Source organism: Hypanus sabinus, unplaced genomic scaffold (assembly GCF_030144855.1).
Source record: "Hypanus sabinus isolate sHypSab1 unplaced genomic scaffold, sHypSab1.hap1 H_6, whole genome shotgun sequence".
NCBI lineage: Eukaryota > Metazoa > Chordata > Chondrichthyes > Myliobatiformes > Dasyatidae > Hypanus > Hypanus sabinus.
Window position 1 is genome coordinate 821,177 of NW_026779047.1, and position 16,355 is coordinate 837,531.

General features: G+C 51.5%; 1 protein-coding gene across 1 annotated transcript in view; it reads left to right on the forward strand.

Moving 5' to 3' along the window:
- The first annotated feature begins 680 nt into the window (after positions 1-680).
- Positions 681-16,355, forward strand: part of LOC132386073 (serine/threonine-protein kinase MRCK alpha-like) — a 43,405-nt gene continuing 27,730 nt past the window's right edge. The window contains exons 1-5 of the mRNA XM_059958362.1: positions 681-702; positions 2,631-2,722; positions 8,582-8,665; positions 9,357-9,452; positions 13,931-14,079. Of these exons, the coding sequence (XP_059814345.1) occupies positions 681-702; positions 2,631-2,722; positions 8,582-8,665; positions 9,357-9,452; positions 13,931-14,079 (443 nt within the window). The remainder of the gene's footprint in view (positions 703-2,630; positions 2,723-8,581; positions 8,666-9,356; positions 9,453-13,930; positions 14,080-16,355) is intronic.

The window sequence follows — 16,355 nt, forward strand, 5'->3', positions numbered from 1 at the left end:
GCAGATGGTGGGGTACTATCTGACCTCAGACGTAGTGAAGTCTAGGCCTCTGGAGCAGGGTCAGAGTCCGTACACTCCACTAAAGCGCTGGGAGCAATGTGCCACAGTGGGTGGGTGCTGTCTCCAAGCCGAATTGTGTTAGACTGAAGACTGCTGCAACGTTCATGGGCTCAGCGTCTCGGACGATATATTTTTGTGTGACAGTACTTTAGCATGTGCTTGCCTCCTGTGTGTGCTAGATGTGCCTTGTGCTGGGTGTGACTGTTGGTACTGTGTTTACACTTTGACCCCAGAGTCACATGGCTTCATTTGGCTGTCATCAGGGGTATTCAGGTATGGCTGAATAACAATTAAACTTGAACTTGAATTTTAGAAGCTGGGGTGTTTGCAGGTGGAAAAGGTAAAGGGCCGAAGGAGAGTGAACCATGAGAGAAAGGGGTGGAGAATGGGTGAGACTAGAACGTGAGGTTAATGGTGAAAGGCGAAGTTTTTAAGAGGGGGCTGGGAGTGTGGAATGAACTGCTGGTGGAGATGGTAGGGTGGGTTTGATTGCAGCAATTAAGAGAAATTTGGATATTCAGGAGGAATATCGAGGGCTATGGGCCAGATGCAGGCCAATGGGACTTGGCAGGTTAGGAGTTCACCCTGCTGAGCCTGTTTCTGTGACTCGAGGATCTACCATGGGAGCTGAGCGTAATTATGGTAATGGTATTGACAGCCAACAGCAACACAAACCTAACAGCCACTGAGGCTTTATAAGGCACTGGTCAGACCACTTGTGGAGTATTGCAAGCAATTTTGGGCTCCATATCTATGAAAGGATGTGCTGGGATTGGAGAAGGTACAGTGGAGATTCACAAGAATGATCCTGATATACGAGGAGCGATTTGGTGGCTCTGAGCCTGTACTCACTGGAGTTTAGAAAAATGAAGGGGGAGTCTTGTTGAAACCTTTTGATTATTGAAAGGCCTGGACAGAGTAGACATGGAGAGGATGAGTCCTATAGTGGGGGAATCTAGGACCAGAAGGCACAGGCTCAGAATAAAAGGACATCTCTTTAGCCAGATGATGGTGAATCTGTGGAATTCATTGCCACAGGCGGCAGTGGAAGTCATTGGCTATATTTAAAGTGGAGGTTGATAGGTTCTTAATTCGCCTACCGGAGCAACAGGTCAATGGCAGATGCCAACTCTCTGGCACTACATTCCTCCTTAGACCACCTGGAGAATCAAGACGCATATGTAAGGCTCATTTTTATCGACTACAGCTCTGCCTTTAATACCATCATTCCGAATAAACTGATTCCTAAGCTCCGGAACCTGGGTCTTAGCACTCAGATCTGCAGGTGGATCTTCAACTTCCTCACGGACAGGATCCAGGCTGTAAAAATAGGGGACAAGCTCTCCTCTACAATCACTCTGAGCACCGGTGCCCCACAAGACTGTGTACTCAGCCCCCTGCTGTGCTCACTATACACACATTATTGTGTAGCCAAGTTTTCATCGAACTCAATATATAAGTTTGCTGATGACACCACAATTGTAGTCAGCATCTTGGATAATGATGAGCCTGAGTACAGAGAGGAAATTAGAACCTGGTGGCATGGTGCGAAGACAATAACCTATCCCTCAACATCAGCAAGACGAAGGAATTGGTTGTTGACTTCAGAAGGAGTAGTGGACCGCACAACCCCATCTACATCGGTGGTGCGCAGGTGGAACAGGTCAAAAGCTTTAAGTTCCTCGGGGTGGATATCACAAATGACCTGACTTGGTTTAACCAAGCAGAATCCACTGCCAAGAAGACCCACCAGCACCTTTACTTCCTGAGAAAACTGAAGAAATTTGGCCTGTCCCCAAAAACCCTCACTAATCTTTATAGGTGCACCGTAGAAAGCATTCTTCTAGGGTGCATCACAACCTGGTATGGAAATTGTCCTGTCCAAGACCGGAAGAAGCTGCAGAATGTTATGGTGGGGGGTGGGGTTGAAGGCAAGAGAATGGGGTTGAAAGGGAAAATGAATCAGTCATGAAAGAATGGTGGAGAAGACACAATGGGCTGAATCACTCAGTTATCATCTTCTGATCTACAACAACCACCTTTGTATAAGACCAGAACACACTGGAGCAGAATTAGCACAACTTCAGTTATTATTATCAGTGTCTTGTATGATAAGACGGACCCTTACCTCACAACCTACCTCATTGTTTATCTACACTGCACTCTTTTAGTCACTCTTACACGTTATTCTGCATTGTTACAGTTGACCTTGTTCTAGCTCAGTGCCCTGTGTAATGATATGATCAGGATGTACAGAATATAAGACAAGTTTTTGACTGTGTCTTGTTCACAATCATAAACCAATACCAGTACCTATCTCAGATAGCTGTCCTCCACTCTTAACCTGGTGTCTCTGGTATTGGCCATTGTCATCCTGGGAAATAGTTGCTCTTTGTCTGCTCTGTCTGTACCCCTTATGTAAGATTTTAATGTGTTTCTGACTGACCCCACCCTCTTCTCTAGCCTTCCATGCACCCCTTTCTCTCTCTGGGTGGGACAGCAGCCAATGCTCTTGCTCTCTGCATCAGAAACAGGCCACTGGCTCACCTGCTTTCTTCTTCTCTCGGCAGCTGGCCCGATCGTGAGGAAGGTGAAGGACATGCAGCTGCAAAGGAGCGACTTCGATGTCCTGAAGGTCATCGGCAGAGGAGCCTTCAGCGAGGTAAGCCAGGGAGATGAGCCGGCAGGTTTTCACCTGACAAAGATCTACAGGCCAATCCCAGGTCACAGGCACCCAACTTTTTTTGATTACAGGGATAGAGTGCAGAATAGGCCCTTCCAGCCCTTTGAGCTGCACTGCCAGCAAACCCCCATTTAACCCCAGCTTAATCACGGGACAGCTTACATTGGACAATTAACATCTTTGGACTGTGGGCGGAAACCACAGGATCCTGTGAAGAAGACCCATGCATTCCATTGGGAGAATGCGTAAACTCCTTATAAAGGACATCAGAATTGAACTCCAGCTCCTCGAGTTGTAATAGGATATCTATGAACAGACTCCCATAAATATTATTAAATTCAGCCTAGATTTGGGGAAAAAAACTGATCTCCGGCAACTTCGTATCTTAAGTACACAAGCTGTCAGTTTCACTGTGAGAGGCTGATTTGGAATTGCTTCCATTGATACACATACAGTACTCAGCCTGTTGAAACCAGTCGTTGAGAGTGGGACATCCCGGCTCAGTACTAGGCAGAGGAAGGCAATAAATAAATTGATATAGGTATTGATATTGGTTTATTATTGTCACATGTACCAAGACCGAGTGAAAACTTGTCTTGAATACTGTTCCTACCGATCAAACCATTACAGCAACAGACAATGGTGCTGGGGGAGCTTAGAAGATCAGACAACATCTATGGAAGGAAGTGGACAGTCGACATTTTGTATCTAGAAAGGGTCTCAAGCTGAAATACCGACTGTTCATTTCCCTCCACAGACGCTGCCCGACCTGCTGAGTTGCCCTAGCATTTTGTATGTTGCTCCAGATTGTAGGTTCTACAGTCTCCTCTGTCTTCAAATAAATGTTCACGTTAATTGACCACAATCAACTCCAAGGCAACCAGTACCTGATGGATATCTTGGTGAGGGAAGAAGAGAGTGGGAACGATGTCAGAAGCTGGGAGGTGATAGGTGGAAGTGACAAGGGGCTGAAGATAAATTTGATAGGAGTGAACAGCTGCCCAATATCCATATACCCCTTCCACTGGTTCCTTTTCCCACATTAATTCGTTTATTCCCTCCCCTCTTATCAGATTCTATCATCTTCAACCCTTTGACGCTCCCAGCTATTATCTTCCAACTTCTGACGCTATTCCCATTCTTCACATTCCCCCATCAACCCTTTCCTCAACTGGATCCTCGTCTTGCTCTACCCCCCGCCTCCACCTTTTTATTCTAGTTATCTCCCGTCTTTCTTTCCAGTCCAGGTGAGTCTCAACCTGAAGCACTGACTGTCCATGTTCCTCTGTGGACGCTTTGTGACAGGCCTTCATAAATCAGGGCACTGAGCACACAAGTGAGGCCAAATCTGAAGCGTTGTTTGCAGTTCTGATCACCTGCCTCCAGGGAAGGTATCAATAAGATGGAAGGAGTCCAAAGAAAATTCTGATGGATGTTGCCAGGACTTGAGGGCCTGAGTTACAGGGATACGTTGAATATGTTAGGATTTTATTCCTGGGAGAATAGGAGAATGAGGGGAGATCTTATAGAGCTTTGCTAAATTATAATGGTAAATGCATGAAGGCTTTTCCTTGGTTTTGGGTGAAAGGTGAAATATTCAAGGGGAATCTGAGGGTGGTGCCAGTGAAAGTGGTGTGTACGAGTTCTGCTGTAATATTTAAAAGAAATTTGGATAGAGGTGTTTGGAGAACTCTGCTCCAAGTGCTGGTAGGTAGGACTAGGCAGATAAACAATTCAGCATGAAGTAGATGGGCTGAAGGGACTGTTTCTGTGTTGTTGTGCTTTGTGACTCTATACTGCCTAACCTGCTGAGTTCTTCCAGCATTTTGTGTGTGGGAGACAGGCAAGTGGCACTGAGGCAGTGGGCAGCTGGGGAGGTGTGCAGAGTGGGCAGTGGGGAGCTGGGGAGGTGTGTAGAGTGGGCAGTGGGCAGCTGGGGAGGTGTGCAGTGGGCACTGGGGAGGTGTGCAGAGTGGGCAGTGGGCACTGGGGAGGTGTGCAGAGTGGGCAGTGGGCACTGGGGAGGTGTGCAGAGTGGGCAGTAGGCACTGGGCACTGGGGAGGTGTGCAGAGTGGGCAGTGGGCAGCTGGGGAGGTGTGCAGAGTGGGCAGTGGGCACTGGGGAGGTGTACAGAGTGGGCAGTGGGCACTGGGGAGGTGTGCAGAGTGTGCAGTGGGCACTGGGGAGGTGTACAGAGTGGGCAGTGGGCACTGGGGAGGTGTACAGAGTGGGCAGTGGGCAGCTGGGGAGGTGTGCAGAGTGGGCAGTAGGCACTGGGCACTGGGGAGATGTGCAGAGTGGGCAGTGGGCAGCTGGGGAGGTGTGCAGAGTGGGCAGTGGGCAGCTGGGGAGGTGTGCAGTGGGCACTGGGGAGGTGTGCAGAGTGGGCAGTGGGCAGCTGGGGAGGTGTGCAGAGTGGGCAGTGGGCACTGGGCACTGGGGAGGTGTATAGAGTGGGCAGTGGGCACTGGGGAGGTGTGCAGAGTGGGCAGTGGGCACTGGGGAGGTGTGCAGAGTGGGCAGTGGGCACTGGGGAGGTGGGCAGTGGGCACTGGGGAGGTGTGCAGAGTGGGCAGTGGGCACTGGGGAGGTGTGCAGAATGGGCACTGGGGAGGTGTGCAGAGTGGGCAGTGGGCATTGGGGAGGTGTACAGAGTGGGCACTGGGGAGGTGTGCAGAGTGGGCAGTGGGCACTGGGGAGGTGTGCAGAGTGGGCACTGGGGAGGTGTGCAGAGTGGGCAGTGGGCACTGGGGAGGTGTGCAGAGTGGGCAGTGGGGAGGTGTGCAGAGTGGGCAGTGGGCACTGGGGAGGTGTGCAGTGGGCACTGGGGAGGTGTGCAGAGTGGGCAGTGGGCACTGGGGAGGTGCAGAGTGGGCAGTGGGCAGCCTGGGAGGTGTGCAGAGTGGGCAGTGGGCACTGGGGAGGTGTACAGAGTGGGCAGTGGGCACTGGGGAGGTGTGCAGAGTGGGCAGTGGGCACTGGGGAGGTGTGCAGAGTGGGCAGTAGGCACTGGGGAGGTGTGCAGAGTGGGCAGTGGGCAGCTGGGGAGGTGTGCAGAGTGGGCAGTGGGCACTGGGGAGGTGTACAGAGTGGGCAGTGGGCAGCTGGGGAGGTGTGCAGAGTGGGCAGTGGGCACTGGGGAGGTGTACAGAGTGGGCAGTGGGCACTGGGGAGGTGTGCAGAGTGTGCAGTGGGCACTGGGGAGGTGTACAGAGTGGGCAGTGGGCACTGGGGAGGTGTACAGAGTGGGCAGTGGGCAGCTGGGGAGGTGTGCAGAGTGGGCAGTAGGCACTGGGCACTGGGGAGGTGTGCAGAGTGGGCAGTGGGCAGCTGGGGAGGTGTGCAGAGTGGCCAGTGGGCAGCTGGGGAGGTGTGCAGTGGGCACTGGGGAGGTGTGCAGAGTGGGCAGTGGGCAGCTGGGGAGGTGTGCAGAGTGGGCAGTGGGCACTGGGCACTGGGGAGGTGTATAGAGTGGGCAGTGGGCACTGGGGAGGTGTGCAGAGTGGGCAGTGGGCACTGGGGAGGTGTGCAGAGTGGGCAGTGGGCACTGGGGAGGTGGGCAGTGGGCACTGGGGAGGTGTGCAGAGTGGGCAGTGGGCACTGGGGAGGTGTGCAGAATGGGCACTGGGGAGGTGTGCAGAGTGGGCAGTGGGCATTGGGGAGGTGTACAGAGTGGGCACTGGGGAGGTGTGCAGAGTGGGCAGTGGGCACTGGGGAGGTGTGCAGAGTGGGCACTGGGGAGGTGTGCAGAGTGGGCAGTGGGCACTGGGGAGGTGTGCAGAGTGGGCAGTGGGCACTGGGGAGGTGTGCAGTGGGCACTGGGGAGGTGTGCAGAGTGGGCAGTGGGCACTGGGGAGGTGTGCAGAGTGGGCAGTGGGCAGCCTGGGAGGTGTGCAGAGTGGGCAGTGGGCACTGGGGAGGTGTACAGAGTGGGCAGTGGGCACTGGGGAGGTGTGCAGAGTGGGCAGTGGGCACTGGGGAGGTGTGCAGAGTGGGCAGTGGGCAGCTGGGGAGGTGTGCAGAGTGGGCAGTGGGCACTGGGGAGGTGTACAGAGTGGGCAGTGGGCAGCTGGGGAGGTGTGCAGAGTGGGCAGTGGGCACTGGGGAGGTGTACAGAGTGGGCAGTGGGCACTGGGGAGGTGTGCAGAGTGTGCAGTGGGCACTGGGGAGGTGTACAGAGTGGGCAGTGGGCACTGGGGAGGTGTGCAGAGTGGGCAGTAGGCACTGGGCACTGGGGAGGTGTGCAGAGTGGGCAGTGGGCAGCTGGGGAGGTGTGCAGAGTGGGCAGTGGGCAGCTGGGCACTGGGGAGGTGTATAGAGTGGGCAGTGGGCACTGGGGAGGTGTGCAGAGTGGGCAGTGGGCACTGGGGAGGTGTGCAGAGTGGGCAGTGGGCACTGGGGAGGTGGGCAGTGGGCACTGGGGAGGTGTGCAGAGTGGGCAGTGGGCACTGGGGAGGTGTGCAGAATGGGCACTGGGGAGGTGTGCAGAGTGGGCAGTGGGCATTGGGGAGGTGTACAGAGTGGGCACTGGGGAGGTGTGCAGAGTGGGCAGTGGGCACTGGGGAGGTGTGCAGAGTGGGCACTGGGGAGGTGTGCAGAGTGGGCAGTGGGCACTGGGGAGGTGTGCAGAGTGGGCAGTGGGGAGGTGTGCAGAGTGGGCAGTGGGCACTGGGGAGGTGTGCAGTGGGCACTGGGGAGGTGTGCAGAGTGGGCAGTGGGCACTGGGGAGGTGTGCAGAGTGGGCAGTGGGCAGCCTGGGAGGTGTGCAGAGTGGGCAGTGGGCACTGGGGAGGTGTACAGAGTGGGCAGTGGGCACTGGGGAGGTGTGCAGAGTGGGCAGTGGGCAGCTGGGGAGGTGTGCAGAGTGGGCAGTGGGCACTGGGGAGGTGTACAGAGTGGGCAGTGGGCACTGGGGAGGTGTGCAGAGTGTGCAGTGGGCACTGGGGAGGTGTACAGAGTGGGCAGTGGGCACTGGGGAGGTGTGCAGAGTGGGCAGTAGGCACTGGGCACTGGGGAGGTGTGCAGAGTGGGCAGTGGGCAGCTGGGGAGGTGTGCAGAGTGGGCAGTGGGCAGCTGGGCACTGGGGAGGTGTATAGAGTGGGCAGTGGGCACTGGGGAGGTGTGCAGAGTGGGCAGTGGGCACTGGGGAGGTGTGCAGAGTGGGCAGTGGGCACTGGGGAGGTGGGCAGTGGGCACTGGGGAGGTGTGCAGAGTGGGCAGTGGGCACTGGGGAGGTGTGCAGAATGGGCACTGGGGAGGTGTGCAGAGTGGGCAGTGGGCATTGGGGAGGTGTACAGAGTGGGCACTGGGGAGGTGTGCAGAGTGGGCAGTGGGCACTGGGGAGGTGTGCAGAGTGGGCACTGGGGAGGTGTGCAGAGTGGGCAGTGGGCACTGGGGAGGTGTGCAGAGTGGGCAGTGGGGAGGTGTGCAGAGTGGGCAGTGGGCACTGGGGAGGTGTGCAGTGGGCACTGGGGAGGTGTGCAGAGTGGGCAGTGGGCACTGGGGAGGTGTGCAGAGTGGGCAGTGGGCAGCCTGGGAGGTGTGCAGAGTGGGCAGTGGGCACTGGGGAGGTGTACAGAGTGGGCAGTGGGCACTGGGGAGGTGTGCAGAGTGGGCAGTGGGCACTGGGGAGGTGTGCAGAGTGGGCAGTAGGCACTGGGGAGGTGTGCAGAGTGGGCAGTGGGCAGCTGGGGAGGTGTGCAGAGTGGGCAGTGGGCACTGGGGAGGTGTACAGAGTGGGCAGTGGGCACTGGGGAGGTGTGCAGAGTGGGCAGTGGGCAGCTGGGGAGGTGTGCAGAGTGCTGATGTGGACCTATGCTCCCTCTCTCTCCCGACAGATTGCGGTGGTAAGGCTGAAGTTCACCGATCGCGTGTACGCAATGAAGAGGATGAACAAGTGGGACATGTTAAGCAAAGAGATGGTAGGGACCTCTGGGTTGTAGCATTGCTCATCCCAAATGGGTGACAGGATAGTGTAGCAGTGAACACATCACTTTACAGAACAGGGTCTGTCTTCTCTGTCTGCACGTTCTCCCCGTGATCACATGGGGTTTCCTCAGTGGGTTACATTGAAATAAAAAGAAATGGGTGCAGAGTAAAGTTCTCTCTACACAGTGCTGTCATTCGCTAACAAAGCCTTTAAGATGGGGGCTGTGATAAGATGAATAGCTGCTAACTGAAATGAGGAGTACAAGAGGTTGTTCAGATGATGGGAATCGAAAGCAACACACACAAAGTGCTGAAGGAACACAGCAGGTCAGGCAGCACCTATGAAAATTAATAAACAGTCGACGTTTCGGGCTGGAACCCCTTATCAGGACCAGATTGTTCTGATGAAGGGTCTTGGCCTGAAGTGATGACAGTTTATTCTTTCTTCTCCATGTTGTTGCCTGTTCTGCTGAGTTCCTCCAGCAATCTGCGTGTGCTCCTAACTGACATGAGGAACAGCTTTTGAACCCAACCTGGGCTTTGGTCAGTGAGAGGGCTAATTACCACAGAATGGCAAATGGTTGTTGAATTGGCTCCCTAGAAGAGACTGGAATAGAAATCAGAATCTGGAGCACCAGGGAGCAAGTTTTTGGTTAAATCAGCTCATCGCCTCCATGTCTTTAGACTGTCCGATTCCGTGAGGAGCACGAGATTCTGGTCAATGGGGATAGTCGATGGATTACCAAGCTCCACTTTGCCTTTCAGGATGAGGATCACCTGGTAAGTCTGGGGCCAAGGACTGGGGGTGCCTGCAGTTCACCTGTTCTGGGGTATAGAGGCCTCTGTGCATGTGTGAGAGGGTGGGGAAGGGGCTTGTTTTCTTGTTGTTGTTGGTGCTTGTATTGCTCTGTGTTGTGTCGAACATTGTGGGCATGCTATTTTGGCCACAGAATGTTTGCAGGCAGACCCTTGTACATCCCTGGTTCCGATGAAGGGTCTCAACCTGGAACATTGACTGTTTATTCTTCTCTATGGATGCTGCCTGATGTGAGTTCCTCCAGCTGTTTGTGTGTTTTGTTCCTTGTTAACACAAGTACACATGATAATGAATGTGAATCCGAATCTGAAGAGTTTGTCACCAGACAGTTTCTCCTGTCTGGAATGTCTTCACTCACTGCCATCACAGTGAGAATCCCATTCTCCGTTCAACAACACTGATTCAGTATTTCAGCCAGCAGCTGGGGTACCTGACTACACTGCTACTTCTGTAGTGTCCCTACGACAGTGCAGACCTCCCTCACTACTGCACTGTCTTCAGGAGGCAACTGCAGGTCAGGATGGTTGACGGGTAAACTCAGTAAGAGATCTTCATACTCTTCCTTCAGGTGACTTTTGATATCTGTGTTTTACTTACAACCCTGAGATCCATTTCTTGCAGGCATACTCAATATATCCATAACAGAACAATAACCCAATAGAATCAATGAAAGACCACACCAACTTGGGCGTTCAACCAGCGTGCAAAAGACAACAGGCTGTACAAATACAAAGAGAAATAACAATAAATAAATAAATAAACAATAAATAGCGAGCACATGATATGAAGAGTCTTTGAAAGTGAGTCCATAAGTTGTGGGAACAGTTCAGCAATGGGGCGAGTGAAGTTGACTGAAGTTCCCTCTAATTCAAGCATCTGATGATTCTTGTTCCTGAACCTGGTGATGTGAGTCCAGAGGCTCCTGTCCCTCCTTCCCGATGGCAGCAAAGAGAAAAGATCATGAGCTGCGTGGTGGGTGTCTCTGATGATGGATGCTACTTTCCTGTGACAACACCTTGTCTAGGTCCTCAGTGGTGGGAGGAGCTTTACCTGTGATTGACTGGGTCATATCCACTACTTTTTGTAGGATTTTCCATTCAAGGGCACTGGTGTTTCCATACCAGGTTGTGATGTAGTCAGTCAATACACTCTCCACCACTCATGCCGTGTTTTCTTGGTAATTGCACTTACATACTGACCCAGGACAGGCCCTCTGAAATAATAACATCAAGGAATTTAAAGTTGCTGACCCTCTCCCGCTTTGATGAGGACTGGCTCTGATTTCCTCCCCCTGAAGAGATAATAATAATAAAAAAGAAACAAGATTAGGCCATTCAGCCCTTTGAGCCTATTCCATCACTCAGTAAGATCATGGTGATCTACCTCAGTGCCATTCTTCTTCACAACCCATTTGTCTGTTGATATCTAGAGATCAGAAGATCGATCTAGCAACTGTCCTACGCAGGACTGCAGGAATCTGCAGAGAGTTGTGGACACATTACAGAACCCAGCCTCCCATCTGAAGATCGATCTAGCAACTGTCCTACGCAGGACTGCGGGAACCTGCAGAGAGTTGTGGACACATTACAGAACCCAGCCTCCCATCTGAAGATCGATATAGCAACTGTCCTACGCAGGACTGCGGGAACCTGCAGAGAGTTGTGGACACATTACAGAACCCAGCCTCCCATCTGAAGATCGATATAGCAACTATCCTACGCAGGACTGCAGGAACCTGCAGAGAGTTGTGGACACATTACAGAACCCAGCCTCCCATCTGAAGATCGATATAGCAACTGTCCTACGCAGGACTGCGGGAACCTGCAGAGAGTTGTGGACACATTACAGAACCCAGCCTCCCATCTGAAGATCGATATAGCAACTGTCCTACGCAGGACTGCGGGAACCTGCAGAGAGTTGTGGACACATTACAGAACCCAGCCTCCCATCTGAAGATCGATATAGCAACTGTCCTACGCAGGACTGCGGGAACCTGCAGAGAGTTGTGGACACATTACAGAACCCAGCCTCCCATCTGAAGATCGATATAGCAACTGTCCTACGCAGGACTGCGGGAACCTGCAGAGAGTTGTGGACACATTACAGAACCCAGCCTCCCATCTGAAGATCGATATAGCAACTGTCCTACGCAGGACTGCGGGAACCTGCAGAGAGTTGTGGACACATTACAGAACCCAGCCTCCCATCTGAAGATCGATATAGCAACTGTCCTACGCAGGACTGCGGGAACCTGCAGAGAGTTGTGGACACATTACAGAACCCAGCCTCCCATCTGAAGGTCGATATAGCAACTGTCCTACGCAGGACTGCGGGAACCTGCAGAGAGTTGTGGACATATTACAGAACCCAGCCTCCCATCTGAAGACTCTGTCTGCACATCTCCTCTGCTTCAGTGAAGTAGCCAATATATCCAAAGACACCACCTACCCCAGACATTCTCTCCTCTCTTCATCATCAGGCAGAAGCACGAACTACCATTCTCAAGGGTTGCCATAAGACCATTGAATGGATTCCTAATACAATAAGGACTCTTGACCTCCCAGTTTACCTTGTGACCTTGCACCTTATAGTCTATCTGCACTGCACTCCCTCTCTATCTGTTACACTTTATTCTGCATTCTGTTATTGCTCTAACTTGTACTACCTCAATGCTCCGTTGCAATCTGTATGTATGTACTGTACTTCAGTATATATGACAATAATAAACTAACTTGCCAATCATTTCTACAAGACTTTGTTGAGGCTGCATTTGGAATATTTTGTTCAGCTTCGGTTACCCTGCCATTGGAAAGATGCCATTATACAGGGAAGGGTGCAAATGTGATTTTGAGTATATTACCAGGATTTGAAGGACTGTCTTATGGAGTAAGGTTGGGCAGGTGGGCACTTTAGTCACTGGAGTGCAAGAGGGAGAGTGACCTCATGAGGAACATGGATAGGGTGAACGCAGATAGGTTTGCCAAGGATTGGGAGTTCAAGAATTAAACTGTATAGTTTTACGTTGAGAGTGGGAAGATTTAATAGGAACAGAAAAGCAAATTCTTCACCCAGAAGGAGATCAGCATCAGAGGGAGTAACTGAGGACAGGTACATCGATAGGAAAGGTTTAAAGGGCTATGGGCAAACAAGGGCAAATGGGACGCGAGTTATAGGGAAAAATTAAATAGGTTAGAGCTTTATTCCCTGGGATAGGAGAATGAGGGGAGATTTGATAGAGGTATAAAAATGATGAGGGGTTAAGATAGGAGAAATGCAAGCAGGCTTTTTCCACTGAGGTTGGGTGAGAATAGAACTAAAGGTCTGGGTTAAGGGTGAAAGGGGAAATATGAGGGGCAGCTTCTTCAGTCAGAGAGTGGAGCAAATATGAAAAGGGCTTACAGAGGAAGTGATGGATACAACATTTAAGAGAAGTTTGGATAAGTACACGAATGGGAGGGATGTGGAGGCCTATGGTTCAGATGCAGTTCGATGGGACAACAGACTAGATTGGCCCTTCTCTCAGCTAGAGTGCTCGATAACTCAAGCAAGGAGTAGTTGGGCTGAATGACCTGTTTTCATGCTGAATGAGTCTATAACTCATCTATTACAGTATCTCTGCCTCTACATGGAAGAACATTCTGAAACTTCACCATCATCTGTGTGTTTGTCCTGTATGACAGACCCCTTCCCATGGGACCGACAGTTGGTTCGTTTGTTCGTATTGTAACACATACTGAGATACAGTGGGAAGCTCTTGTCTGCTTGATCATTGGGGGTACAACGGGAAAAGGCAGATTTCAGAATGGTTACAGAGAAAGTGCAGTGCAGGGAGATACACACTGTGCAGGGGCCGCGATGAGGTAGACCAGGAGTTCGAAAGAGGTCAGTTTGATAACAGTGGACTGAAGCTGTTGGTATGTGTCCTCAAGCCAGTGTTTTTATCTTCTGCCTAGTGGGAGGTGGAAGAAGAGAGAATGCCTGCTGAGGGAGGGGCTGTTTTCCAGAGGCAGCAGGAAGTGGAGATGGAGTCCATGGAGGGGAGACAGTTTCTCCTTCTTATGTCCATAACTCAAAGGCAGTTTCTTGTGAACTTGGGCAGAGCAGTTACCATTTAAGGCCATGATATAGGGGAGATGTCCACTCCACAGATAAAACTATGAGGAGGAATTTCTTTAGCCAGAAGACTTGAATCTCTGGCATTTATTACCACGGATAACGACAGAGGCCATGCCATTGGGTACATTTAAATCAGAGGTTGTTGGGATACCAAAGGTTACAGGGAGAAGGCAGGTGAATAGAGTTGAGAGGGATGATAAACCAAACATGATGGAACGGTGGAGGAGACGCGATGGGCCGAATGGCCTGATGCCGCTCCTTCTGTATGTGTTCTGCTCAGACGGGCTTTGTATTAAATTTCTGGGTCTCCTCCTCACCTTTTCAGTATTTCATCATGGATTATTACGCGGGAGGAGATTTCCTGACACTGCTGAGCCGGTTTGGTGATCGATTCCCGGAGGACATGGCACGGTTTTACCTCGCGGAACTTGCGCTGGCCATCGGCTCTGTACATGACCTTGGCTACATACACAGGTGAGGATTGCCCAGTCAGGCTGAAGCAAGACTTGGATTTCTATAAAGCGCTAACTAGTCCAGACGCTGATTCATGCAGCCCGACAGCAAAATGGCCGCTCTGCCCATTGTCTCCATGCTGACCATCTCATTTGCCAACAGGAGGTGCAGATCCTCGTATGCCTGATCAGATATTTATCACAATAAACTGGATTTACGTGGAGAGGTACGATGGGTAAGGTTGGTCCAGATTTGACTGGGGGGATATTGCGTCACATTTGGAGTAGGAAAACACCAGGTTTGATGGCCAAGCTGGTATCACCTCAGAAACAGGCACGTGTCAGAGACATGAGAGATGCTTAGAGCGATGCACGCAATAGAGGAGAAACTCAAAGGGTCAGGCAGCATCTGTGAAGGGATGTGGACAGTTGACAACTTGAAAATAGTCCCTACATCTGGTATGAAAGAGGGGAGACATTCAGTACAAAGTGGGGACGGGAAGGACTAGCAATCATGAAGGAGGGCAGTGTGAGATGGTCTCACATCTGTCTGAGAGAGGAGGAAAACTTCACCTCGAAGTAACGTTGCAGAGGAGTGAAAGAATGCAGATGGGAGAGGTTGCAGAGGCTGGAGTGTGAAGCAACGCACTAAAAGTCTGCTGGGCTCTAGGATGTTAGCGGTGTTAGAGACTGCTAGTGAGAGAAGGATACAACCTAGAACATAAGAAGACTCACATTTATCCCTGCATACGATGGAAATGCTACACCTGCCTTTTCACCTCCTCCCTCACCTCTGTCCAGGTCCTCAGGTGAGGCAACACCTCATTTGCGAGTCTGCCGGGGTCGTTCATTGCACCCAGCACTCCCGATGCAGCCTCCTCTACAGTGGTGAGACCCGACATAAGTTGGGAAACACCTCCGTTCCGTCCGCCAAAAGTTGTATTTCCCGGTGGCCAACCATTTTAATTCCTAACCCCATTCCCATTCCAACATGTCTGCCCACAGCCTCCTAGTCTACCATGATGAGGCCACTCTCAGGGTGAAGGAACAGCTTTTCATATTTTATCTAAGTAGCCTCCAATAGGGGGCATGAACATTGATTTCCCCTTCTAGTAATGTTTTGCTTCTCTGCTATTCCATACTCTGGATTCTCACCTCTTCTCACCTGCCTATCACCTCCCTCTGGTGCAGATCCATCCTCCCTTTCTCCTATGGTCCACTTTCCTCTCCTATCAGATTCCTTCTTCTCCAGTCCTTTACCTTTCCCACTCACCTGGCTTCACCTATCACCTTCTAACTTGTCCTCCTTCCTGTCACCCCACTTTCTTATCCTAGCATCTTCCCCTTCCTTTCCAGTCTTAATGAAGGGCCTCGGCCCAAAACATTGACTGTTTATTCATTTCCATCGGTGTTGCCTGACCTGCTGAGTTCCTCCATCATTTCATGTGCATTACTCTGGATTTCCGGCATCTGCAGAATCTCTTGTGTTTATCAGAAGACTAGGCTCCTCAAACCTGCCCCTGTTTGAGTGGTCAATGCCCCTTCTGTGTCACTTTTCCCAGAGACACCAATTCTTCAATATTTCAGAAACTACCTGCTTCTATTTAATATCCCAACCTCCATAGTCCCCTGACGGACAGAATTCTAGAGGTTCATCACCCTCTTTGAGAAGTTGTTCTCCATTTAAAATGAGCACTCTCTAATCTTGTAGCTATGTCCTCGAATTCAAGAATCTGCCACTGGTGGAAACATCTCAACATCATCTATCCTGTCACATCATCTCTGATTCTCTGTAAAGAATAAGCATTGATTTTTTTTGGGGTGGGGGGGATAGGGTACTTGCATCTTCACAGAACAAAGGGTTTGCTCTATGTCACAGATCCAAGAGGTCACCCAACTTGGGGACCTTAATGATGAGGTATTTGTCCTCACTAAGGTCACTAGGAGGCTACCCACTGCCAAACCCACACAAACTGCTGGAGGAACTCTGCAAGTCAGCAGGATCGTTGAAGGAGAATAAGTAGTTCATGTTTTGGGCAGAGACCCTTCATCAGGATTTGAAAGGGAGGGAGGGGTGAAGAGGAGTAAACACTGGCAGGAGATTGATGTGACCAGGAGAGAGGAAGGGCAAATGAACTAAGAAGCTGGGAGACGATACATGGAAGAGGTAAAGGGCCGGAGGTGGTCCACTATATGAAGCATCACACAAAAAATGCTGTAGAACCACAAGGCACAGGAGCAAACCCATCAAGTCTGCTCTGCCATTCAATCACAGCTGATCCTTTTTTATCCTCTCCT